The sequence below is a fragment of the Seriola dumerili genome, unplaced genomic scaffold, assembly GCF_002260705.1.
Source record: "Seriola dumerili isolate Sdu_G_001 unplaced genomic scaffold, Sdu_1.0 BDQW01000068.1, whole genome shotgun sequence".
NCBI lineage: Eukaryota > Metazoa > Chordata > Actinopteri > Carangiformes > Carangidae > Seriola > Seriola dumerili.
The window spans coordinates 9,842,427-9,869,380 of record NW_019174323.1 but is presented as its reverse complement, the minus strand read 5'-3'; the positions used below and the strand labels follow the sequence as shown (position 1 = coordinate 9,869,380).

At 41.0% G+C, this 26,954-nt stretch overlaps 1 protein-coding gene across 1 annotated transcript in view; it reads right to left on the bottom strand.

Annotated features, from left to right (window-relative positions):
* atrnl1 (attractin like 1) overlaps positions 1-26,954 on the bottom strand; it is a 58,626-nt gene that overhangs the window by 25,347 nt on the left and 6,325 nt on the right. The window contains exons 4-23 of the mRNA XM_022743040.1: positions 26,800-26,928; positions 26,134-26,342; positions 24,698-24,872; positions 23,786-23,873; positions 23,150-23,411; positions 22,195-22,378; positions 21,918-22,072; positions 21,407-21,491; positions 20,612-20,826; positions 20,311-20,429; positions 19,847-19,979; positions 18,771-18,958; positions 17,183-17,396; positions 16,861-17,052; positions 12,343-12,576; positions 10,758-10,895; positions 8,246-8,339; positions 2,899-2,951; positions 1,469-1,563; positions 1,171-1,249 (exon numbers count right to left, since the gene is read on the bottom strand). Coding sequence (XP_022598761.1) covers positions 1,171-1,249; positions 1,469-1,563; positions 2,899-2,951; positions 8,246-8,339; positions 10,758-10,895; positions 12,343-12,576; positions 16,861-17,052; positions 17,183-17,396; positions 18,771-18,958; positions 19,847-19,979; positions 20,311-20,429; positions 20,612-20,826; positions 21,407-21,491; positions 21,918-22,072; positions 22,195-22,378; positions 23,150-23,411; positions 23,786-23,873; positions 24,698-24,872; positions 26,134-26,342; positions 26,800-26,928 — 3,041 coding nt within the window. The remainder of the gene's footprint in view (positions 1-1,170; positions 1,250-1,468; positions 1,564-2,898; positions 2,952-8,245; positions 8,340-10,757; positions 10,896-12,342; positions 12,577-16,860; positions 17,053-17,182; positions 17,397-18,770; positions 18,959-19,846; positions 19,980-20,310; positions 20,430-20,611; positions 20,827-21,406; positions 21,492-21,917; positions 22,073-22,194; positions 22,379-23,149; positions 23,412-23,785; positions 23,874-24,697; positions 24,873-26,133; positions 26,343-26,799; positions 26,929-26,954) is intronic.

The following is a 26,954-nucleotide window of genomic DNA, read 5'->3' as shown; positions in this document are numbered from 1 at the left end:
TCAACAAAATTCAATACAGTCAAATTTAAGAGCAAACTTTAGAGAGCGTCATTGTTAATATACAATTCATAATAACCCATCCTGCAATAAAAACTAGTGCAATTCCAAGCAAAGCCCATTTAAAAAGAAAAGTCTATTTTCCATCTCTCTTAATGTTTCAAGTCATTTCTTCTTCTTCCTCATGTCAGTGGGTCCTCAACATTGACATTCCAACCCACAACTCTGAAACAAAAGAACTGAAAATGACAGCTTGAGTGTGGCTACGTGAGCACGTTTATCTTAATTGAAATCACCCCCCGCCCCACACCCTCACCCCCTTCCCCCCACCCAAAGGCGTTTCACGCTCTTGTCGATTGTGAAGAGGCTCCCGCTCCTTCTGAGACACAATATCTTTTGCGGGCAAAGGGGACCCGGCTTCAAATATTAATGACGGTGCACCGAAAAGGTTAAGGTGGCGACGAGGAGCAGAGGAGGTTAACATGCTTTAGTGGTTGGAAAATGTCAGTGTTGTGGGGATGGAGAAAGTGGCAGATGACTTGAGAGGAAGGGAGGGCATGAGATAAACAGTGGCACCGGACAACTGCAGTGTCCTTGGGTGTCTTTCCTCAGGGGACCTATAATATCCACTCAACAGTGACACAGTACTCACTTCCCAGAGTGGACGCATTATTGTTCCAGTTATATCTGTTATACCTACTGAGTAAATGATTACTTTAATAACAAACAAAAAAATTTTAAATTACAAACAAAATTTCTAAATCTTGGAGGAAAGTAGGAAGTATGTGATTAAATTTGCCATTTTGCCATTGAGATGACAATAAATATATCTAATTATCCTGAGTCTGTGTTTGACCTGCCTGCAGAAATCGCCCTGTGTGGATGAAAATGACTTCTTAATGATGCTTGGGCTAAATGGGGTGCATGTCATTTTGTGTGGGAGTGGCAAATTGTGCCGTGGGATGGCGGGTCTGAACATCCTCTGAGATTTTGAATATCTGCTTCGCTGACTTCCCAATGCCAAAAAGTACTGTGGGTATTTTTGTGTAATGGTTCCACACAGGATTTCACCCTCGAGATGAGATCCACAATTTTACAAATCTGAAACCTTCTGACTTGACTCTGACATTTCTACATTACATCAATTACAACTGTAAAATCAACTAAAAGTACCTGTTGATCCCACCGACCAGGTGATGTTGAGGTTGAAATTGTTGGATGCATTAATGGACATGTCCAAGTTCTTGTTTGCCTTTAGATGGAAAAAAAACCCAAAAAACACCACAACATTAATGTAGTTAAAAATAAGTTAATAGTCTAACTTTGTAGCATCTTGATAGAAAATTGACCAGTCAGTGATCATTGACTTTAAATCTAAAAGAAAAAGAAAAGGGGGGGGGTGGGGTGGGGGAATTTATAGTGTCGCTGCCTCCATTACCAAACTGAGAGCTTTGATTTCTGAAATAGTTACCTGCTCAGGTGAGGCCATAAAGTTGATGGCAGTGTAGTGATTGTCATCTTCCTGGATGAGACTGAAGGTGAACTGGTAGTCGATCAGGAGATTATCTATTTAAAAAAAAAATCAGACGAGAAAGAAAAGTCTCACATTCGTTTGCTAACATTCGACAATGTATCTTACATAACAAAGGGCAGCGGCCTTCTGAGGAATACACACAATCTGAGCTGCCAGCTGTGGCTCGCACTGCTAGAGACCACTGTAGCAGTATAAAAACAAAGAGATGTATGCTATGTGATGTGATCAGAAGAAACTTCAAAGCAGTAATCTGACCGATGGAGACCAGTGAAATCGATTCAGCCAGCTGAAAAGACTCCCCTGCAGCCATTAATTAAGTATTCTATTATTAATTAAAAAGTAGACTGTCACAAGTGAATTCACCATTTTCCCCAAATTATGTGCAAAAGTTTCTATATACAAAAATATTAAGATCGAAATATATATTTGGGATTGTTTCTTCAAGTCATTTTGTTTTAAGTGTACAAAACTCTTGGAAGACAACAGAAGTGAGCTCAAACAGTAGTGGATAACGTCACAATGAGTGCAGCATGTTAATCCATGGTCAGTGGCCTTTTAGGTAGTGTGACGAGTGTCATGTTCACAAAAGTGCATGACAGAGCTCAAGAGAAAGTCCCAGCAGTGTGCAGAGGTTAAAACGAGCTCCAGGCTTTTAGTTTCCTGTCTTTATTCTCTCATTGAGCCTGGTGTCAGGCTATGGCATTTCAAAAAAAAGGGACAAAACCTTGGCAGAGGCTCTGTTGTCAGTAGCAGAGTGTTGAAAGGCAGATAACAAATCACTAAGTACTGCAGCACCGTGAAGGACACCAGATCATGCAAATAAACACTCCAAGCACAAACACCAGCATGTACGGCGGACACAGGAGTACAGGCACAAATGTGTGACCACTCGGCACTGGCTGTCAACTTCATGTAATTTTTTTTTTCCCCCCTTTTTTTCCCCCCACGTTTCATAATGCAGCTGTTTGCATCATTCAACTTGCTAGGTTTTTCCTTTTACTTAAACTACCATTTAGTCAACTTTCCAATTGAATGAATGAGTAGGTGGGTGATTGAGTGAGTGAGCAGACAAGTGGAGAGTTTTTTACTCCTCCGTCTCCTTGATTAGCTCAATCACTCACTCCTTCTGATGCACTTGACATTTTCACGACAAGTCATTCTGTCACCGAACAAGCGCCCCTGGTGCCAAAGTGCTAAAATGCTCCATCTGCCCTGAGCGGAAGAGTGGAAGCGGAGAAGCGGAGAGGGAGAGAAAGAAAAGCAGAAAGAGAATAGCCAAGAATAATCAAGGCAGTGCGTGCGTGTGTGTGTGTGTGCATGCGTGTGCGCACACGCGAATATGAGCTGTCCAGTGGAGAATTACTCACAGTAACAGGTTCCTCTGAGTGGATTGCCAAGGTAACGGTTTTCTGAGTCACATCTGCAGTGAGGAAAACAGAGAGGAGAGAACAAGATGAAGACGAGTGCTAACAGATTGAGAGCAAGAATGCCTCTTATCAGGAGCAGTGGATGCCAAGTGCCAGCGCATTAGCTCCTGCTGTTGGCGCCTCATCAAGTCTCTTACTCCTGACAAAGAGGAAATAATCTGATAGTTTGTAAAAGTTAATTAGATTTCTTTTTTTTTTTTTTTAAGTTTTGTTTATCGAAGCAACACAGTGACGTGCAAAAAACTTTACATACCACCTGATGGCAGAGCACAGGCAACTAAAAGTAATGTACTAAATTTAATCCCTTAAAGTCCTTAGAGCAAACTAAACAATTTATAAAGAAATATAATCCTAAATTGAGATGTGACAGCCAAATCAAGAATAATCACCAATCAAGTTGAATCCTTAGACAGTAAAAAAAAAAAATGTTTTCAGGATTCAGACTTGATAATCAGAGAACATGACTTGTTTACCTCTGACTGGAAAACCGATTGTGCCAGATTAAGGACAACTCTGTCCTGGAGCGGAGTTCAGTAAATAAGGAATATCTTGAAATCATTAACAAAAAATACGCTGACAACTAAACATAAACCTAGGAAAACTGAAATAAAAAAAATAAATAAAAAAATGAATGTTCCAAAACAACTAAAGTTAAACAAAAATAAAAACTTTTCATTCAGTATAAAAAACACTGAATGAAAACTTGACAATTACAAGGTTCCATTGTTGTTTACAAATTTTAAAGCCAAATGGCAAATACAAAAAACAGACTCAGATTTTCCATCCATGCTCTAAAAAAAGGTTTCGTATTCAAAAAAAGTTATTTTAATAGTTGGAGTAATACATCTCTAAAGTAACTCCCTGCGATTTGTTTTTCATGTGCACTCGTTAAACAGAGAGATATCAATGGGTTTCTTAGGTACTGTCAGGTCATGCAGTCTGCTCAAACCACCGCAGTTCAACAGCACACACAATTTTCACACATCAGTGATACTGTGGCATAACAGCCAAAATGGTCTGACTTTTAAATGAAGTGCTGCCAAACAAAATAATTTGTTAACATTGACTGTGTGTGCGCGCATGAGTGTGTTTTATCAGGCTCATGGCTTTCCAAAGGCCTGTAATGAGGAGGAACATATGGCAGTGTTCATTGGAGAGCGGTGCTCTTCATCTCCTTTTTAATGCATCTCTCAGCTCTGTCTCTCGGCCTTTTATGCATTTTAACTGTATACAATTCCCTTTGAACTGGTTGATCATCATTCTGCTGTACTTCACCTGATAAACAGGTGAACCAGTAAAATCACACATGTGCACTAGAAGTGCAAAACCACACGAAAAATCTGAACATTAGATTCTGTTTCACAGCCATTTTATCTCACAGACAAACAACTGAACTTGTGAGAAACTTGTCGAGGAGTCAGAGAGGACACTGGGCGAAGGAAGGAAACGGAGGAGACACGGACGCCACTGAGGAGGAGGTGGCAGCTAGTGATGTTACACTGGGGGGGGGGGGTGACTGTGCCTCTAAAAATAATGCATCATTGGTTGTTTTTGCAGCAGTCTGGATTCACGAGACAGACGGGATCACCAGTGAAGGTACTATAGAAAAACATGTCTGTCAGATGAGGGTGGCGGTAACACANGGGGGGGGGGTGTGACTGTGCCTCTAAAAATAATGCATCATTGGTTGTTTTTGCAGCAGTCTGGATTCACGAGACAGACGGGATCACCAGTGAAGGTACTATAGAAAAACATGTCTGTCAGATGAGGGTGGCGGTAACACATCTGATGTGTTTCAACACTTTAAATATCACCAGAGGTGTAAAACCGTAACTTGAGCTTATAGTTAATATGTTACAATGAGTGGATTACAAATGTTTAATACTGCAGTTTTAATGCTTATATACTGTTCATATTGCCGTGTCAACAATAGCTGTTTTACTGGAGCTGCTCACTACTTCCAAATACATACACAGTAAATGCATGCTTTGACAATATTAACTAACCTGATCAAAAAGGATTTTGGTGCTATATCTAAGCAGCAAATCCTGAAGGACAAGCATCAATCTAACGGGTGGAGGACAATGAGCTGGGGAAGAGCCAGCTCCACTGCTCGCACTGTTAAGGTTAAACAGGGGGGAGGACAGGCTCTTTTACCACAGTACAAAGGAACAGAGGACAAACGCCGCCACAGGCTTTTGAACCTTACAGAACATCACTCCTGGGGCGTTTCAGCCGCCTGGCATTTACAGAAGTTAAAAACACACACGTACCCACACGCTCATCATGAAGTGTATAATGCAACCCCTTTACCCTGTATCTTAATTTAATCTACACCTACATGCATGTGTGCACTCATCTGAACTCCAGGCAATACCCCTGCGCTGTATCTTAATTTGATCAACACTCAACTTGAGCCTTTGTCTCCGCTTGTGCACACACCGTGATTTAACAGGCAAAACACACACACAAATGCACACAAACACACACACACACACACACACACACACACACACGAGGAGGAGAAATTTGCTATGAAACTATACAATGTCCTTCACACATATGAAGGCTGGAGCAGGCGCGCCCGCACATGCTCTCAGAGCTAACCCCCGTTACCCCGAGCACAAGAAAGAATCCTGAATAATGTATGTATACAAATGAGCACTATAATAAGAAATATTTCCCTCACTGCTCTTGTTTGACTCATCACTGTAACGCAGCGTGGACCTCATCAATTGTTTTGAAAAACAATTCTATTCTGCACTGATGCACCCTTCACTTCATTACCACGGCTATTATTCGGAGGTCCTAATGGCAGCGGTGCATGCGTGTGTGAAAGCCAACATGTGTGTACTTTTGTGTACAGTGCGTGAAGCAGACAGAGCGCCCTTGTGCAGAGGTCTTTGTTTAGGGGTTATTGCTGGGGATGGTGCAAGTGAGTGGCTGACAGGGGCTGGGGGAGACACTGATTACATGTAATGAGATACCAGAAATTACATTACAAAAAGAGAACAGCAAACACCCCACCCTAAACTGTTAGTCAGTACATACACACAAATTAGATTACACTTGGAAAAAAGTGATTACTTGATTACTCCAACATGTTTGAATGTGAAAAGTATCTTGATTTTGAGTTTAAAGATACCACTAAAATAATGGTTGCTGATGAAGACAACACTAATCTAATTAGAGTGTGTAAATTAACAACATATTCTGATGGTTTATGTTGCTGGCTAAATTTTAAGATGATAATCAGTAATGCGTTTCCGGAAACTTCCCAAAGCTGGCTCCAGAGCTGTATCGGCAACAGCCCCCTCCCTTTAAATGGCTGATGATGATTGGCCCTGCTGGTGCCCCCGCTCTGGTTTTGTAGGGTGGAAAATGAGTCGTTTGAATCAACTGTTAGCCACCTGCTATCTGGGTGTTGCTCTGCTTTCTGCTTTCCATCTGGCAGCAGAAATTAATGTGACATTTTGTCATCTGTCTCAAGTGTTGTTTACTTATTGTCAAAGTCAACGGGAAGTACAGGGTTTTTTTTTTTTTTTTTGAGGAGGTCTTATTCTGAGCAGTTTCACTCAATGAGTTTCATTGCATATTGTGAATGCTAAGTCCCAGCAGGTGATGCACTGTCTTTGTCTGTTCCAAAATGGTGGTTGTGCAGAAGTACCAAGTTTTTGTTCTGCTCCCTCCAATAAAAAAAACTGTTGCTAACACAGTGTGTAACAAGAATTTATTCTTTCTCTGATAAAAGTTAAAAAAAATACAGATACTGGGCAACATTATATGTAATTACAGAAAAATGTCACAGATTTTGTCAGTTTGTAATTTAATGTCAATAAATTTTTTTCCAATCACAGACACTAATGATTTACTTCTGCGCACCAGCAAATGTAAACACATGGTTTACATACAGAGCATGATGCCTCTAACATGATTATCTACATGCGAGCACATGTAATATGTGTATATTGTATCTCTGTGTTTTCCATGTGAGACCTGTGCCGGGTGTGAGAACACATTTCCCCCTGGGACAATAAAAAACATTTATCTTGCCAGCTTAACAATTTGAACAGTGTTGGCAAATCAAACTGTTATTTTTCACATTTACTTGTTACTTTGTTCTATTACCTGTGAAATTATTCAAATTAATTTTCAAAAGCTGTGAAGTTGGGTTTTACAAAAACACTATTCAAAGTGATTATAAAAACAGGAAGTAGAGAACCACAACTATGTTTGAGATTAAAACCGGAAAATCAAATGTAGGTTTTTGACCACTAGTAGCGCTATAGAGTAATGTTTTTATGAGTGTCCCTGTTTCGTTTTGCATGGGCATGAAAGCGCACATACGTGCAAGCGCGTATGTAGGCGATTTAGACTCCTGATGGTTTAATGCTTTTCCACTCATTGACAGTTGGTGGGGATAACGTACAAACAAAGACAAGGAAGAAAAACACTGTGAGCTACTAAACATGGAAAACAATCCACAATTTAAAGTCTTTTAAATAGCTTGAAGGTTATCCTGACCATTGTAAGTTACTTTTGCTATTGCAGAGATATCTTTGCTATTATATTTCGACTGAATCGGTATGATTTGATTCAAATCGGACTATAAAATTTAAAATGATATTTTGTTAAAAGGCTGCAAATGTTTGACTGTGAAATGTGAACCTGAGCAAGAGATGACAAAACCTGAGCACACGGTGTTCGAGATATTCTGAGGATATGTGATTTTAGAGACAAAGAGAAGGAGGCGAAAGCGTGTCGTGTGTGGGAGTGTACTGTATTTGCACTCATGGCTGCCAGTGACCCCTCCACACCTCTTCCTGCATTAGGGGTATTAAAAACACCAGTGTCCATTCTGCTTACAACTGGGAAAGCAGGGAGCTAAGTGGAGATTGGTCCTCCTACACGGAGAGAATCCACAGAGTCAGCAGGAAATCATCCTGGAGGTGGAGTTTCTGGCCTGTAATGTCAACTGATAGTTTCTCTTTTTCATCATTACAACATCCAAGTCTCCACAGGAGAAGGAACAAAGTGGCTCTCGCTGGTAAGAAATCTATGTTCATAACCACATCGTGGAAATCATAAATCACTTAGGTGTCATTTTAATTGATTTGAAAACGTACTTGCCCTGTTTTGTTTTCTGTATGTGAAACAACATCGACACACGACAAGGTACTTCTGTTTTCTCGTGTTTGTAGGTGTGTTTGTTTGTGTGTGTGTGTGTGTATGTGTGTCTGTGTGTCTGTGTGTCTGTGTGTGTGAGAGCATATGGTCGAGTACTCACAGCTGGCACTGGTCTCCTTTGATTCCCTTGGTTGTGCAGAAGCATTTGCCAGTTAACACCTGGCACACACTTGCATGACCATTACACTTACAGGCTGGACGATGTAGAGAAACACAGATGGAGAAGAAGATGGGGGAGGGAAGCAGAGCATGTGAGAGAGAGAACAGAGGGACAGAGACATCACTGATTAGCATTACATATAGCTAAATTTCGTTAGGTTTGGGTACAAGCACATGATCAGTCTAAAACTTTGCATTAAGGGTGTCCGGAGGGCAAAAACACACCTCACCATCTTTGCCACAACAGTTGTTTCTCCCTCACTTTCTCCCCAAGCCAGCCTACTCCTCTCAGTTTGCTGCACTTTAAAGCACTGACAAGCTTTATTACAGTTCCTTCTCCTTCCCCGTTCTTAGAACATTTTCCAAAATGGTACATATGAATATTTCAGGTGACAGGACTGCTTTTAAATGTGCATCTTAGCACTCTCTTCTGCACGTCTTGTTATTGACAGCCGGTGCTACAGGGATTCAATTTACTACATGTAAGTTACACCAGATAGATTTTGTTAAGACGTTGTAGTGTATTATCCACTTCATTCCTTCCTTCTTAAACAGTTTAAATTGTTATAGATCCTTCCTTTATGTAAGTTTATTAATAAGTTAAAGTCTTTGTCAATTAAAGTTTTATTAAAGGTTTCTTTGAAATTACATATTATAAGTTAAGGTTAAGGAATGTGTATTAGGGGTAAATTTGCTTACTCTTCAGGTTTTCTGTCTCCTACTAAATGAGACACTCAGGATGTGTGGGTCCTTTTTCTGGACCAGAAGGTTAAGAGGTTAGAGATCAGAGGTTATTGACCAGATATGGTCGACAATTGAGTGAAGGCCCTTCTATTAAAAGAAAGGCTCATCCCAAAGGTGGGATGAGACAGATAAATAGAGGGGTTTGTGAGACAGTAGAAGAGGGTTCTCACATTGGCAGAGATACTCCAGGATTCGGCATTTTAGACACTGTTTCTTTCTTGTTAATAAACTTCTTTTGAATTACAAGCAAAGACGTGTCGGCGGTGATCACTTCTTCACATCAGCACCTCAAGATACCACAACGTCCAAACTAACCAGGATTATGATATGAATCCCCTCGTCTTCGAATGACAGTATGGAAAATTTGCATGTTCTTAAGGAAGAAAATGAGTTTGAGTCATTTCATCCCTGCTCTGAGAAGAACATTCCCCTCACCTGTGTAGTTTCACTTTACACATTATGGCTATAGCTTAACATGTGTGTTTGAGGGATGAGTGTGTGTGTGTGTGTGTGTGTGTGTGTGTGTGTGTGTGTGTGTGTGTGTGTGTGTGTCTGTCTCGCATGTCTGACAATTCAATACCCTACATGTAACTTCCCAGGAATGCTATTCATGTCTAATAAGGCAGGAGTGTGGGTAAATCTCTTGACAACAAAGCTGGATTACCATTCTCCAGTCAATCTGCGATTCATTTCATAGAGAGACAGTTATCAAATACACAGTCATTTTATATTTGTCTTAATGTCCATCCTTGTGCTGAATTGACTCCCCTTCTCCACATTATATTCAGGGAGTATTATGTGCTTTTTGCTTTGAAAACAGGGATGCTGTATAAATTATGGGTTGCAGTCACTCAAGAAAAATTTACTCTGCATTGAGCTGGAGATGCGGATAAAAAAAAAAAATCTACTTAATCTGCCATTCAAAAACTCAGTCAAAAATTTTTATATTCAAAGAGAAAAACCTGAATACCACACCCTGAAAATCTAAGTCGATGTTTCCTCACCCAGCTGTGTGTACATTCCTGCTCGTGTGTACATCCCTTACTCCAAAAATCAAGATGCATGACGTGCACACGTTTCTTTTATCGACAAAGCTGTGCCTTATGGGTGAAAAACCACAGTAACACGAGAGGTAAGTATTTGACCTTGAGCTTCACCTGCAGTTCCCACAGTGTGCCACATCCGCCGCTACACTCACTCCAGTGTCAGGACAACACAGTTAACCTTGACATTTCACTGCCATTGACTCGCGCAACCAAAAAAAAGAACCAGCGGAGATGAGACATCTATTTTACCTTTGGTTATTGAGTCATATTTTCATTAATCAAACAAGACTGGTTTTAATCAATACACAATAGTGCCCTCTGTTGGTTATGATGCTGTATTGGTGTAGGTTTATCATGCAACACACTAATTAGAATTCAATAAGTAGAGGATTTTCTTCTAAAAAGCTTAATTATCATTTACTCACAGCAGGTCTAGTGCAAAATAAAGGAAAATAGAGAGGGTAATTTGAGTTGGTATTTGTTTAAACTTGTTAATCCTCTTGTTAATTGGAATGAAATGTATACAGATGATTGGGGAAAAGGGTTAAAGAGGTTTGGGGTTGAAATACATCCTTTGACTGCTTCACCAAAAACAACAGCAAGTAAACCCATTAAGTCTAATGCGTTCGGAGTGAGTAATTTCTGTCGCGATGCGGCACTCACCCTGGCATTTGCCGCCATTGGTCGGGTCCCCATGGTAACCAGGCATGCAGGTCTGGCAGTGAGGGCCAGTGGTGAGGTTACGGCACTGCTCGCACACACTGCCGTTCACACACGTGCTGTGGCCATTACACTGGCACGCTGTGGGAGAAACAGAGAGGGGTTCAACTGCAGGGTCAGAGTCAGTTTTCCTGCTTTAACTTTCTGCAACTGCCTCTAGATAGAATAGATATTTAGCAAATAAATGAATATTAGATTTCAGATCTTGACACACTGAGCAAATCAGGGCTACTATAGGTGCTATATCCTTATTGTGGGTTATACTGGGGGGCAACACAAGGTAGAACTAACATGGGTTTTGTTTTGGGTTTTTTTTGATGATTTGGGACCAGATGGGTGAATTTCTGCTAACATCAGTCACAATCTTCATTTGTCTTCCAGTCACATCGGCACCCGTTTCACAGAGTGATTTCTGAATATTTTGTGTCTAAGTCGCACAATCATTTTGATCATCCTCCCTGTAGCTAATAAACAGAAAAAGATTTGACACCAGCCCAACCCAACTTACAGCTAGGCTTGTTGTTATTGCTTTCCAGGAAACCAACAGATCCATTAGAGCTGTCCGTAGCTTGTGTCTGCGACGTCATATTGTAATTAATTATTATCTAATCAGACTGGCCTTTCACAATATTTTAATGGCTTCAACTTTTAATGAACCTACATCTACGTGTCCTCTTGAAATTACAAATTGGAAAAGGATATAAAAATAAGAAGTGTTAACTTTATATAAGACTGAATCATGAGTTAGCCTTGTTTATGTCCATTTTATCATTGAGCCTTCAGACATTGCTATAGTTAATTCCAGCATTGACGTTAGACACAACGCTCAATCTCTACCACTGAAATCTGCACAACAGCAGGGCAATGACTATAACTTTGTGCTGTGAAAATGCCCTCCTGCCTCGTTTACTGCCTTTTGCGCCTTGAACAATTTATTGTCTGTGAAACTATGCATCAACATGACATCCCAGATCTTAGGATGGAAAATGTCCACTTGTAAACACATTTCTTAGGAAATAGAAAATAATGTTTTGTAAAGAAGAAAAAGAAACAACAAATAGAAAAAAAAAAAAAACTAAATCAATGACACTGAGCTTCATGTCTAAAGACTTAAACCAACATGAGGTAAAATATCACCAAAACCCTTTAAATATGACTTCTAGACTGAATTACATGAATCTTCCAAAATGAAATATTGCTCTATGTTTTTACACATTATTGATACCACTGAGAGCACTGAGCACATTCTCAAATTACAACTAGCTGTGGGTATATCATCATCTTGCATGATGTGGTTGCATGGACGGGTTCTTGATGAAAGTATTAAATGGCATACTAGCATATGGTTGCATAGAGTCAGCAGGGAGGGATTGGTTGCATTGGGAAACTGTAACAGGAATCCTTGATAAGAACATCTTTTTAAACTTAAGACGTTATAGTCAATGGACAATAACAACTTCTCACATAGATACACTTATGACACACGAGCTGTCATTTCAGTAAGAGGGACAGGAAGTGGATCCCTTACCAGGGCAGTGAATGAAGGCCCACTCATAGCCCTTGTCTTTGGGGCAGCTGCCGGGCTCCAGGCTCATGTCCTGGGACTGGCCCTGCTGGCCCTGCTTCGCCGTTCTCTTCATGGGCCCCCGGTACGAACCCTCCATGCACAGTCCCTTCCCCGTGCTGCTGGGATCCCCACACCAGCCGCACTCTGGTTGCTCCAAGCACTGGGAACATGTCTGCAGGCCTGAACAGTTCTGGGCTAAAGGGACAGAAGAGAGAGAGTTTTGTGTTTTAAGCCATTGCTGCTGCCCTTGTTGGCTCCGTTCCAAAATGATGTAACATCCTAAGAGTCAAACTCTGTGCTTGCTATTTTATTTTAATTTCAGCATTTATTTACAAGTCACCTTGAAACCGACAGCAGCAGACAAAATCAAGCAGCTACAACAGCAAAGGTGCAATGTTGCAGCAAAAAAATAAATAAATAAATAAAAACTTTCACAATCATGCTTTCGGGATTTTATTTTGTAGGATTTCAGCCTTTTTAACACACGATTTAAGCCGTTTCTTAGCCTCTACAGGACCTGCAGATTAAGAAGAATTAATGCTCCTTGTATTGAGACACAAACTGGTTATCCAGTGAGCTGCCAGGACCAAGGATTTGAGATTTTAGAGCGGATAAGAAACAAGTGTAGAGCATTAAACACTTGATGGAGGATGGAAGAAGCCATAGAATTAGACAGAAAATGTGTCAGCAAACCGGAGCCAGTGAAAAGTTTGTGATTTGGGCAAAGTTCGATGAAAGGCTTAAATGTGATGTGCGAAGTGGCACCTTGATCTAAACTCAAACCCAAGGGAGTGATAGTGTTTTGTCAGCTTGGGGATGAACTTTTAGGCCACTAAATTGCTTGACAAGTTTCAGCATTGCCACTTGGCTGCCAGACAGACACTTTAGGGGAGAAAATGTCACTACTATTTTAAGGAGACAAACATTGAGTGCTTTTACCTCAGTTTATGTCAAAAAAAAATCTCCAGCTATTCTGCTAATGGATGCGAAACCATGACAACGCAAGAGCAATCAGTACAAAGTAAGGCCATTTAAGTTTGTTTTGACGACAGGACGTAAGTGGCACATTTCTCGGGAACATACCATTCTGAGAAAGGACCTCGCTGGATCAAGACTTTTGTCTTGCCACAACACAAAAGCATGTTGAAACACAAAATCTGCCACAGAAACAAAAACCCACATCTTCCACATTGGATTTTGACAGATTAATTGATAAGTGTGAACACGGACATCTCAATCTGATGCTGTAACACGAATTGGACTGTGATTATGACTGGGTCTGTACAGCTGAATAAGTCTGCTTTCGTCCGGTGTTAACAGCTTTCACCAGCCGAGCAAATAGAACCTGCATTCCTGAGCACAGGTTCCCCATGACAGTACTGACAAGTCTGAATTTATTTAAGGAAGCTTCCAAGGCCATTTTAACATCTAAATGAGTTTAAAGAAAATCAGTTTTTTCTGTGTCTCGTCATGTCTCAATGCACCCAGCAACCAACAGATCAACAGGTATCCCTGCCACCATGTGGACTGGCAAACCTATATGCAAAGAATATAATCTTCAAACGCAGCTTTAATAGTTTAACTCTATCCGAACTGACCTCAACTTTTTTCTTTTTTTTTTAAATCCTCATATTGTTTCTCAAGTATTACTGTTTTTATCAAGCCAGGCCAGCCTCTTAAAATATGATGAAATCTAATTTTTTAAGACCAAACACACAGCTTGTGAATATTGTGATGAAGGAGAGGCGGTATGATTACTTTGCAGTACATACTAATGGCTTCATTTGCGATAAAAAAACACCATAAAAGCAACTAATCAACTATTAACAAGGGGCTGCCCAAATTTTAACAGCTGTCTGTAGGCTAGGGCTGTGAACTAATGATTAGTTTTCAAAATCAGTTAAACTGATGATTATTTTTCTCAAGGTATCAATTAATCACTTTTTTGTATAAATTGTCAGAAAGTTTTGAAAAATGGCCAAAACTAAATTCCCAGAGCCGAAGGCAACATATTCAAATTGCTCATTTTTCTCCACCAAGAGTCCAAAAAGCCAGAGATAAATTTACCGTTGTGTAGTGTATGGCATGAAAGGAAGCAAATCCAAACATTTGAAAAACTGGAAACTGCAAATGTTTGGCATACAGGGAACACAGGCCAGTTTTAATATAAAAGATTAAATCAAGGACCAAAGAAAATGCTCTGAGAAAAAAGGGTAAAGTCAACTTGAACATGCATGTTTAAAATTCTGTCTGAACTAAATGCAGCTTGGTCTGGTTTGGGTGTTTGATCTGGTAAGATATGGCTACACAGAGGCTGAAGAGGTCTTTTGGATTATTAATTACATGAGAGATAGAAATCATTAGATGAAAGTAATAAATAAAGAGTTATTTCCCACCGGAAATCAATAAACTACTACCAACTATTAGCAACTCTCAAGTTACAACCTCAGATCTGCAAAATCAGACTACTGAGAGCAACAAATAGAACATAGTCTGCCCTTTCAAGGTGTGCCTGCACACAGTGATGCTAAAGAGTATTTTATCCAAAGTCTGTGGTTTTAAGTGCATTTATGCAGTGCACTCAGCTTAAAGCACACGACACTATGCGTTGATGAGGAGGGATGGACTGAAGTAGGTGAGATAATTCAAGACAGAAGTGGTGATTGAAACTTTAAGAGTGAACGTGAAGGAGCAAAGTCAAACAGAACAAACAGAAAGGGAAGACAGACAGAATTTATAGGACAACCTTCTGTGTCCTTCATGCCGCAAAAGGGACAAATTCCTCGAGACAAATATCCACACAGTACTGAAACGCTTCTGTGTTACCTCACACCAGCCAACACAAAAGAATTTCCGAGTGTACCCTTGGGCTCCCTAAATTTGTTACTCACTAAACTGATCAGAGATGTTTTTACGATCTGACACAACTGCGGGTATAATTCATACATCACGCAGCAACAACAGCATCGACCTGAACAGCTGCACTGACCTTCAGATAAAGGAGCTCTCTGATCAACTTACCAATGCGCAAAGAAAAATACTGTTAACGGTTTCACCTCTGTGCGTGCCCGTGTTCACTTTCGGACGTGATCATCAACAGGAAAACAACGGAAGCAGTTGAGTTTTGTTCGTGTTTAGCAATAACAAAGGCATTAGCAATTGAGGTAGGATAGATCATTTCTTCTACATTGTTTGTTCTGAGTTCTTTATCAGATTTTTCAGACTAAAACATGTTTGAAACGTCCCATTTTTTTTAGCACTTAACGTGCATTACAGTTGACCAACAATAGTAATAAAGACCTTGCAAAGCTGTCACCATCGTGCAACTTTAAAAAAACAAAACAAAAAAAAAAACAAGTTATGCCATACAGCTATGGGACTGGTTCAACTAAATACAGCCCCGTCCTCCTCTTTAATGAGACAGCCGAGGGCAGCTAGCCACCTGCAGCAAGAGGACATCTAGAGTCACAACAATGCCATAAACAGCAGGTCACAGCAGGTCACAGCTTACGAGATTGTCGTGACTGAGAACAGTTAATGTAGCCAGCTATCATGTACGTTACTTTTTGACTAAACGAAACCTTTTTGTGCAAACTGTAATAAGGGCAGAGGGCAGCAAAAACTATTTTAAGTGGGATTGCATAGTAGTGAGTATTTCATTTATAGTATATTTAAATCTATCTATCTTTATAAATACTAATGTTATGAACTTTGTTATGTTATGAAGAATCTGTTCATCTAATAGAAGTCAAGTTTATTCTAAAAGGTAGTACATTTCACATTTAAGATTGCTTCCTGCTCTGAGTTTATTTCTGAGATCCATTTAAGGAAGGCTTTGCTCTATACCATTAATAACATATAAACTAAATGTGCATGATGGAAGAAAAACATTCATCGTATACATTGGTATTCACAATAGAACTGCACTATGGGTAATAAATTATGCAGCACAAAAGGCCCCGTCAAGGAGTTGCACTGCCACAGCACCTTCAGGGTTCAAATGGACTTTAAACAAACAGGAGATTCTGTTCAAACATTTATTTTTACATTACTGTATGTGCAGCCACTCCCATTACACTCTGCTCTCAGACACAGAGTGTTTGTGGCCATCTCTGAAACTGTGTCTTGATGCATGACTGTTTTTGAATGACTTAAAGCCAGCTAATGGTAAAGAGTCCAGCTGCATCCCGGTCAGCAGGGAAATTTAACAGTTGGGTCGACTATATGCGAGAGTAATTGGCCATTACAAACCAAAAGCAGCTTCCAAAGCCAATCACAGGAAACTAATACCATTTTCCCTCCGACACAAACACCTTCCACTTTAAGCCGTTTTTCTCCCTTAACCTTCTTTCTCTCTTTGATGAATATTGACTGCTTACAGAAGCCAATTTGGGAAAGCTTAGTGCCAGCCACCTTAATGTCAGGCTATAGACTTCAAAAGAAGCCTCATCTAGATTAAGCTCAGTAAAAGACACTTACCCACACAATCTCCAGTCTGCCACTCCAAACACTGGCCATAGGGAAAAGAGATGACATAGGCAGTGGAGTCAACACAGCGCTGTGCACTGCCGCACCACATACACTCCATGGCCTGGCTGGTACAGTTAGCACAGTTGGTGTGCAGCGAGCAAGGCTTCTTACAGGATGGACGAGTACTCTGATTGGGGTTTCCTGTACAGGAAATGACAGAGCAGGAGGAAAGAATAGGAAAATATTATGATATTTTTTTTCTTTTGTATGATTTTAAAATTTTCCCAAACAGATGACACCGATGTAGCATATGCAGGCCGGTGTCTCTCACCGGTAGCTTTTTCGCAGATGAGGCCGTGGGCAGTGGCAGTGCATGGATTGGCTCTCAGGCCTGACACCTGGGGCTCCTCCAGGTAGGCACAGAAACCAGAGTCACTGGGCTCTCCGGGCAGCCAGCGCAGGCTGCTGTTGGTAAAGGGGGACATGTCCTCCCAACCCCAGTATGACACGTTGATTTTCCTCAGGCCCACCCAGGGAGACAGACGCTGTGGAGACACGGCCAAAGGCTAAACACACAAAGGCCTGAAAAAGCCACTGGGTATTCAAATGGAAGATAAAAATTATGCCTCCCTTTTTGCTCCATCATGCTATTTAAGAAATGAATAGTCACTGCATTTATACCTGGGAACCAAGGATGCCATTAAAAGTCTACTGAAAATAATTTCACAGATATGATTACTTATTTGCCTTCAGGATTCAACTTTTAATGTAATGGGAAAATGATGGGAAATGGCACGTCAAGGTTCTTTTTGGAGCAAACAAGCTGGTTTCAACCTAGCAGACTGACAACAAATGAAATCCTTATGAATAACAGCAGGCATGACCAAACGGAAATCATCAGTCGACTCAATAATTTCCTGTCACTACAAGGTGGATAAGTAGTTGTGGCGAAATGAGAGGGTGACTGTGTAGCCAAAAGTGCATTCAATCATTTCCATTAAAGATAAAGAGGCTCGTGGTACGATGCTGTTAGGACTATTTATATTTTTTCTATAAACAAAATCATAATTTATGGGTTCTATTTTATAAACTGTTCTCAATTATACTACTGGGCATCTGGACATCTCTTGGTGAAGCGTATCACAGCCTGGGTCTAAAAAATTTGGAGCTCAGACGCTCTTGAGCTGGTCGAATGCCACAAACTGACACGCGCATCTTGAATTTGTATCACAGATTTCTGTTCATGTGCTGATGTATTTGCGCTTTTTAAGTGTGGAATAGAAAAGTTAAAATATGGATGGGAAATTGGAAGTTAGATTCCACAAGCAAACCAGAGTCAGCAGTGAGTGTCTTAGATACTCTAAGTGCTTATGATTATTTAAGCACACAGTAAATCGTTTGGCCGCGGTTTGTTATATAAAGCAGACAGAAGAAACTGTGACGAACGCAATGTTACTATGGGTAAAACAATTCCAAGCAAAACAAAACTAAGTGAGGCGCAATTATCACAGTCTGATTCATCAGGTGCAGAATCTCAGAAACAAGAATGCATGAAAGTCTGGCGTTTGCCATCTACTTGTAATTGCGTCACAGTTAAAAACAAACCACATAGTTTGTGGCACTGGCAGTTGACAACAAGTTGATGAAAAACTGTTGAAAGGGAAAAATTACATGAGGTAAAAGGAGGGCTGCAATCAGACAAAACAGAGCACAACACAAGAACAAAACCTATCAGGAGAAAATCACCTCAAAATTCATAAGTCTGAGTTACTGACAGACTCGACTGGCAGACAACCCTTCTCTGTCCTCTGCTGTCGGCCACACAACAAGTTGCGAGCCGCAGAAACCCCAATCATAACACTTCTGAGGATAAATCTGATTCCAGCAGTTTTGTTACATGTATTTATTTATTTGTTTACCTTTTCTTGTTGCTGGAGCTTCTTGAGCTCCTCGAGCACAAAGTCCACTTGTTTGGAGGTGGTGAGCGAGGCGATGTTTCCATTGAGGTTCTTGCAGTAGTGTTGGGCATTGTCGTAACTCTCACGACTGGAGTTGATCCGCAGGCAGGCCTCCCCCACCTGGCTCCAACCCTCACTGCACTGTTGGGCTGGAGGAAAGACGCAGAATGACGACAAGGTGACGCCACTGGGCCGAGATGAGATGTTATTGAAAAACACGGGTCTACTTTGACTACTTTGAAGGGACTTGCTGGAAAAAATGAGATCAGATTGCAAACCACAGGGGACGAAAGATTTAGTGGGTTCCTATGTATGTATGTATGTATGTATGTGTGTGTGTGTGTGTGTGTGTGTGTGTGTGTGTGTGTGTGTGTGTGTGTGTGTGTGTGTGTGGATGTCAAAGACTTAGCAGGAGTGTAATCTGCCCTTATTTGCCTTAGAGAGATGAAGCGATGGATTTTTGAGCCAAATTTCCTGTTACTTAGTTGTCAAAAAAATATGGTGGATGCTCATTTAGATGTATGCATTGTATGTGTGTGAATCGTGCAGCGACTCCCTTTCAGGCATCAGGGACACACACGCAGAGATATGATTTGCAGCTCCCACTGCTGCAACAAGCCCTTCGGCGACAAGGCTTCATGAACTGCAAATTATGGATAAACTGACAGCACCATTTCTTCAGATTCAGCCAGAGTCAACATTTGGGTGGGGGTGGTGGGAGGGTGATGAGAGGTAAACTAAATACACCGTCAGACTTGATAAACAACATTAGGATGACATCTTGAAAGTACCTCTCTGCAAATACAAGATGCTATGTGTAAATAAGATGTACAGTGGCAAAAGAAAAAAAAAGAAAAAAAAAAACTGTCGTGTGTTATGAAGCGCTCACTATCATCCATTTCTAACGTACACACTGAAAACCCAACACTCCTCTCTCGTACGTGCGAGACCTGAATCCATAGCCTTCAACAAGACGGTGTGTGTTGTTGGTGTGTCTGGAAATGGGCTTGTGGCTCCGGGGTTATTTGCTTTCTTACCGGGCAAAGCGTGGCACTCCGGCTGATTCTGGTCCCACTGACAGTTGAGATTCAGCGAGCAGCTCTTGCAGTTGGCAAGCTTGCTGCACACCTGCTCGTTCCGCACCGGACACTCAGTGAAGTTCCTCACGTTCTACAATAAGAGTGGAGAGAATAGGAAATACGGGAGGATGGTTTATAGAAGCTTTACATTTAGGAGAAGTCAGGAAATGTTCATTTGTTCTGTCAATATACAATGTCCTATGATGCAATGCGTTTCACTACAATGAGCCACATGCTCCAAGAACAGTATGGAGCACCAGCTTTGTAAATACTAATAATACATTATCATTTCAATCAGACAATTGAGATTGAGACAAAAAGTGTAAATGTTTGTGCGTGCATGTGTGTTTCAGTCTGAGTGTGTTTCAGGGAGCAAAGCATGAGACCAGAAGCGCTCTGACGCCCCCTGTTGGACCACTCACAGATGTACAGTTGCTAGAGGCAGAGATGCACTTCTTGTCATCACACCACTGGCACCCGTTGGTGTTGGCCGTACAGCTGGCACAGTCTGAGAACCGGTAGCACCGCTCATCCACTGTGACTAAAAAATAAAAAGACGATGAGGGGGGCAACAGAGAGCAAGTATGAGTGTTTTTTGTTTGTATTTGGTCCAAAGTGCTTTTGTATTTCTTTTAAAGTAGTTCTTTAGGTGTAGGAATCTATGAATTTAGCTTTAACCTAAAAGAAGGGCAACAAAGAAAAGGGTTTGGATGTGATTCTCACCAGGTTTAGGGGGGCATAATGGGGCAGGAGTGAGGCTGCCATTAGCCATGCTGGGCTCCCAGGGGAGACAGCGGCCTCTGCTCCAGATGCAGCGGACCCCTGGCCCAGCCTTCACACACCCTTCCTCTGCCAAGAAGGCCTGGCAGCTGGGGGGTCGGTAAACAAGCACATCGTTGAGCAGCACACCGGAGAAGCCCCCAAACACATACATGGACCTAGTGAAGAAAGAATGTGAGAACAGAAGGTAAACAATAAGGTTCAACATAAAGATGAAGCCGACAGCTGTATTATGGTATCCTTTGTAGTTTTTAGATTTAATGTAAATTCTTCTTTGGGCATTTTTGCCTTTATTCAGATAGAGAAGTGAGAGACAGACAGGAAAGTCAAGGAGAGAGAGAGAGAGGGGATGACATGCAGCAAAGGGCCACGAGTCGGATTCGAACCCATGGCTGCTGCGGTCTAAACCCATGTGGTACACGCTCTACCAGGTGAGCCACAAAGGCACACCAAAGTTACAAATTTTTAAATGTGTGGTAATATAGAAGTTACAATAAATCCTGCCAAATTACTAACAGTGACTGGATTAAAACTCTGCAAGCAAGCGCTCAAATTTTGTATGAATAAAATATAAATGCATTATGAATATTGTTTAAAGTAATGAATGCACAATTACTCTGATTTTGTGGGGGATTTAAGCGCAAACATTTTCTATAGTTGTGAAAAATTAATTCAGTAAAACTTTTTTTTTTAACTTTGTGTTTTAGTCCGAGAGAGGATTCCATTAGAAAGACTCACCCATTGCTGACCACAGCAGAGTGACCAAAGCGGTTGACGTCCCTGTGCAGGTCTGGTTTAGGCAAGAGCCTCCACTCATCACAGGCTGAAGAAAACAGGAGACCATATGTAAAAGATATGGTATATATTTGGAGTTATTTGGATTGTCTGTGTGATTACATTGTGCATTACACTTTTTTAAATGTGTCACATGTATAGTGCCGTTTATTCTAATTATCATTGGTTCTGTTAAGAATAAAGTCAATAATCATGAAGATACAGGTGATGATGATGAAAGAAGGGAGGGAAAATCTCTCAAAATGACTTTAATTAATTAGAGACCTTAAAACCTCATTAGGTGCTATTTAAAACAATTTTTTTCTTAAAACAACTAATTGAAGTAGTTTCATGTATAAGATAGTAGTTTTCACAAACGTAAATGGGATGATGAAGTGACAAGTTGGATAATAACACCACTAGAGAGGTCACTATTCAAACAGGGGCGTGAAGTCAAGAATAATACGAGTCCTACCGATGGCATAAGAAAGGAAGTCAGCAGAGAAACACTTGGCCCCGTTGCTGAGTGACGTGTCGTTGTGTGTGTTGCCTCCAAAGATGAGCAGGGTGCCGCTGAGGAGCACAGCTGAGTGCAAATACCGTGGAAAGCCGCTCTCTCTCAGGATGAACCTGGAACATATGCATGACAAGTGTGTCAAGGACAATACGTTACACAGTGTCATATACGCAGACTGGGACATACGATGACTAAAGACAGCAGAATATGCATGTGTGTGTAAATGTCAACTTACCATGTCCGGGTGTTAACGTCGTATCTGTATAGGTCGTCAACGAGGCCGTATTTGTTGGCTGGCAGAGCCTTATAGCCTCCGTGAACATACACACTGCCGCTGGAACTATCGTATGTGCTAGTGTGGCCGTAACCTCCCTGCGGAATAGCACCTTTGGTCTCAGGCACCAGCCATGTGTTGGATCCTGACAAGAAAAGCATATATGGGCAGCTTTTAATACAGAAGAAAAAAATGGCCTTCAAATCAAATAAAAAACATTTTTGTATCCCAAAAGATAAGAATCAAATGATTGTTCATCTTAATGTTTGGCGATAGCTGGACTCTCCAAGCTTAAAATCTCAGTAGTAACAGATTGGCATGAATGGTTAGCATTATTTTGTTGTGGGCACTTAATATGATTTTTGGGTCTTGATTTTCAGTTTTTCAAACTTGTACATCTCATTGACAACAGATAAATAGGCCACAGTGCTTCTTAGCTTCTAGTATCTAGTGAAAGTTGTTGTATTTGCTGTTGTGCTGGCAGGTTTTCAATAAAAAACGAAAGCACTTGAAATTGAGCTCAGTGTTAAATAGAAACATTATACAAAGAAACACTCATGTCAACCTTTGTTTGGTGATATGCACTGAATATTACTTCAAACTGAAGACACTGGGGATGTCTTTTGGTACTTTAATACACTTAAGAGGCAGTGCTACTCCACAAAAATTTGCTATGCGTGAGATTATTTCTTTGTAGAATCATTTGCAATTCAAGTCGGATTCTCTTCAGATCTGAAATAATTTTTTCTTTATGATGGAAGTCAACAAGCCGTGTTTAAGTTGAAGTTCAAAGTGGAAACCTTTTCCAACAATCTGATAAATGGGGAGATGGGGGAGAAAGACACAGAGCTGACAGAGCGAGAGACAAACTGTCTAAAATCTAAACCGTCTCTAAAAAGGTGCAGCTGTGACTCACTCAGGTTGTACTCCTGAACGTTGCTGATGTAGCTGTAGATGGGGGAGTAGCCAAAGATGACCAGCATGATGGCCTCGCCACCCTCCAGCAGGACGCAGTGGGCCGAGTGTCCCTCCACAGCGTAAATCTGAGCCTGGGCCGGTGGACCGACCACGGGGGTTCGCCGCTGCCACGTCCGACTGGGTACGTTGAACACCCACAGCTCGTCTGTCACATTCCCCCAGCCGGCCTCCAGCTTCCCACCAAACATGTAGATGTCATCCTGACAAGAAGAGGAGAGATTGGGCAAGATCGTGTTTAGTTGAAACTCCTCTGTTTATTTATAGAGCCACAACCCATACAAAACTTGCTCATCTTAGAAATTGGAATATATCAGACTTCCAATATCAGAGCTGTCTTTATTCCAAATAATTATGGCGATATAGTCATGAGAAAGTAAGTGTCCATTGGCTCATTTAGGTATTTGGCGTGTTAAAATAAGCAACTTTCCTTTGAAAGCAACTGTTGTGGTTTCCTTCTGTGTGAGCGAACTTTTATTTCTTTTTCACCCCATTTAATTGTCCAGTTCTAACACTTGTGGTTTTCTAAATACCCTCTGTACCAAGAGAGTTTTGGGGCATATCTGTGTGTGTTTACCTGGTAGGCAGCGAGTGAGTGGCCGTATCTTGGCACGGGTCCACTGTTGATGGGAACTGTGTTCCAGGTGCCACTCTCCAGGTTGTAGCTGCAGAGCAAAGCAACGGATCATTACACACTTGAAAGCGTATGAAAACACGTACAGAACACATTTCGCTTGTCCCTCTGTGACTTTAAATTCATTTTTACCATATGATCAGCTCATTATATCAAGGCACACACAATGTAGAAGTATCCGTCTTGGCAAAGGTACCAATTTAGTCTTCAAAGTGCCTTTGATAAGCCAGAGGTTTTGCACACTGATTCATGTTTGTAGGCATTCACAATGAAACAGGGCCCCTCGTCAGGTCATCACACACTGGTGATTTACACAAGATGCTTTTGGAGCCCAGGACTGATAGCACCTGGTGGTGAGCAAACATTGAGCAGATGGAGGAAGCTTGTTCAAGCAATGACGGACATGAGTGAGTACAGACATCAGGTCTGCAGTTTACCCGCAGAACCATCCAGCTACACTAAATACTAAATTCTCAGTTTAGCTCAGTGAATGTTGTAAATGTATACATTCACAAAGCACACCAGAGAAACAGTTAGCACTAACATGGGGTTGGGGTTTTCTGAAGGAACTTGTGTAACAGCTCTTCTGATAAGCCGCCAGCTTTTCAGCACTTCCTCTTGATAGTCATTACTTCGACATATTTATATGAGAATTGAAAATCAGGACAGGGTGAGGATTTCATCTGCTGCTTCTATTGGTGTAAAGAAAGGTCAATAAAGTCCACGTACGTGCAAATGAAGTCGATATGATCTGATGATCTGTTGTGCAGCCGACTGAACACACTAACAAAACTCTTATTGTGTGAATGTAAAAACAAACAGCATAATAATGGCATGCTATGCTATGCTGCTTACTTGAGAATCATTTGGAAGGAGCTGTAGTTGAAGGTGTATCCGCCCACCACCCACATGACCTTTTCCTGCACCACGGCCTTATGGGACGCTCTGGCGAGTGATGTGCCAAAGGGCTTGACGCTTGGTAGGACCCAGAAGGACTCAGTTGAAGGTACAGTTAGAGAGCAGTCTGGACCTATGAGACAGAGAAAGAAATTACAGCTAAGGACACAGAAAATAAACAATGTGACCTAAATATTTCAGCTCCACACCTCCAAATAAATTTACCTAATGTTCAATCTCTTTCAGGATGGAATTTGTCAAGAGCGTCTGACGCACATTTTCATACCTGGTCAATGAAACAATGACAGGCGAACATGCCACTCTCAGACCGAAACTAAAGCATGGCCGCTCCTTAAACAAGCACGACAGGCAGGGGAGGTGTGAATGTGTTAAAACTGCGCGACTGAAGGCCGTGCTGAAAAAGCGCATGTCTCTGCTAATGATACTGTCAAGTTTCATCACGCAAAAGCATTTGGTTCCCTCCAGCTGGAGGCACATAATAATAACGCACTGTCACGGGGCTTGTCGACGTTCTGCCGACCAGCATTATGACACAGCAACACAACACAGCTGCTTACACTCGTCCGCTGACACATTCCTCATTACGTCTTGCTTCATAATCACCGCAGCGCTCATGGGAGGAGCAACGACATTTTTGCAGCTTGTGATTGCAAACAACGAATGATTTAATCAGTCAGTGTTTTGAATGTAGGAAACACAGAGAAGGTGAACTGTTATCTGAGGGATACTTCTCTACATTCTCAGTATCTGTTGTCCCAGCTTCATATGCACTGCAATCATTTTGTCTGTATTTTCTACTGGTTCTCTGACTGTCAATCAGTTGTTAAATATTATTATTTAAAAGTTATAATTCAAAATAGCTGAAAGCTGAAACCATAATATATTTAATAACATATTATATTATTTATCTACTATTTTAACAAATATTTAGTATTAGATATTTTCATTTTGCATTTCTTTTGTACTTTCCTGTTGTAATACTGCAAATTTCCCCACTGCAGGACTAACAAAAGAACTATATCTTATCTTATATTACCTTATTAATTTGATTGATTATTTCAAGTTTAATAGTGTGATATAAAACTGGATTTACATGAAATAGAATGTTATCAAACCCCAACCATATTTGCCAATGGGTTCCAGAGTCAGACAGCATCTGGTCATGCTCTGTAACGCAATTAATGGGTTTAAAATCTTGCTAATGGCTACATGCCGGCCTACTGCACTGATTACTATTATTATATGCTGGATAATTTCATCACTAACTTGTAAAAAAAAAAAATCTTTCTCCAATGGTCATGACATAACTTCGGTTAACTTCTGATTCTAATGTTTCTGAACAACTGTCGGGGTTGGACAAAGCCAACTATTACCTTGCCAGCTGTCATTGCACACACACAGCTTCTCCCCGGTGAGGTCGCAGTAGCCGTGGTCGGGGCTACCACAGTTGTTCCTGCAGTAGGGGATGTCACAGGCCTCGCCTTTCCAGTACTTGTCACATTCGCAGTACACTCTGCTGGCGACCGAGTTCCCGGGGGTGCACTTCCCATGGCCAGAGCAGTTATTGGGACAAGAGTTGATCCTGGACAGAAAGATGTTTTCATTCACTCAATTACTATATGCATTATTTAGGCCACACAGACCTTTACTTGGGAACTGAGGGAGATTAATGAGTATCTTCTAGGTCTTGGCAAAGGTGGGGGGGGATAAAAAGATTTGTAACAGAGGAAGAACTATTGAGCAACTCACTGATTGTTGCTGTAGGTTTTAAGTCCTGCAGAAAAGCTCTTGTACCAGTCTTTTTGTTATTGAAATGTGGAACATGTTACAATCCATCAACAGCTAGGAGAAATAAATGGTCCTGGTAACCAGTCCATTGTAGTTGAGAATAAATTATACACCTTAATGAAAAGCTGATAAATCTTTCACACAGGTGATGGCCTAAAACACAAGCTCAACACTAAAAATATAAATAATGCAAGGTTTCGTATTATGCTTTGCCTCTAGTTTAAGTTCAAAAGCAGAACCTTGGTACTTACGAGTAAAATATTTCAAATCCAGTCAGATTGTAGGCAGCATCACTGAAAAAGTGTAGTAGTGCGTAGCCTGAAGTCGTCTCAACCTCAGGAACTGTCTCATTTCCACGTATCTCTGGCACAATGAGCCCACTACGCAGAAAACAGCATTATTGACA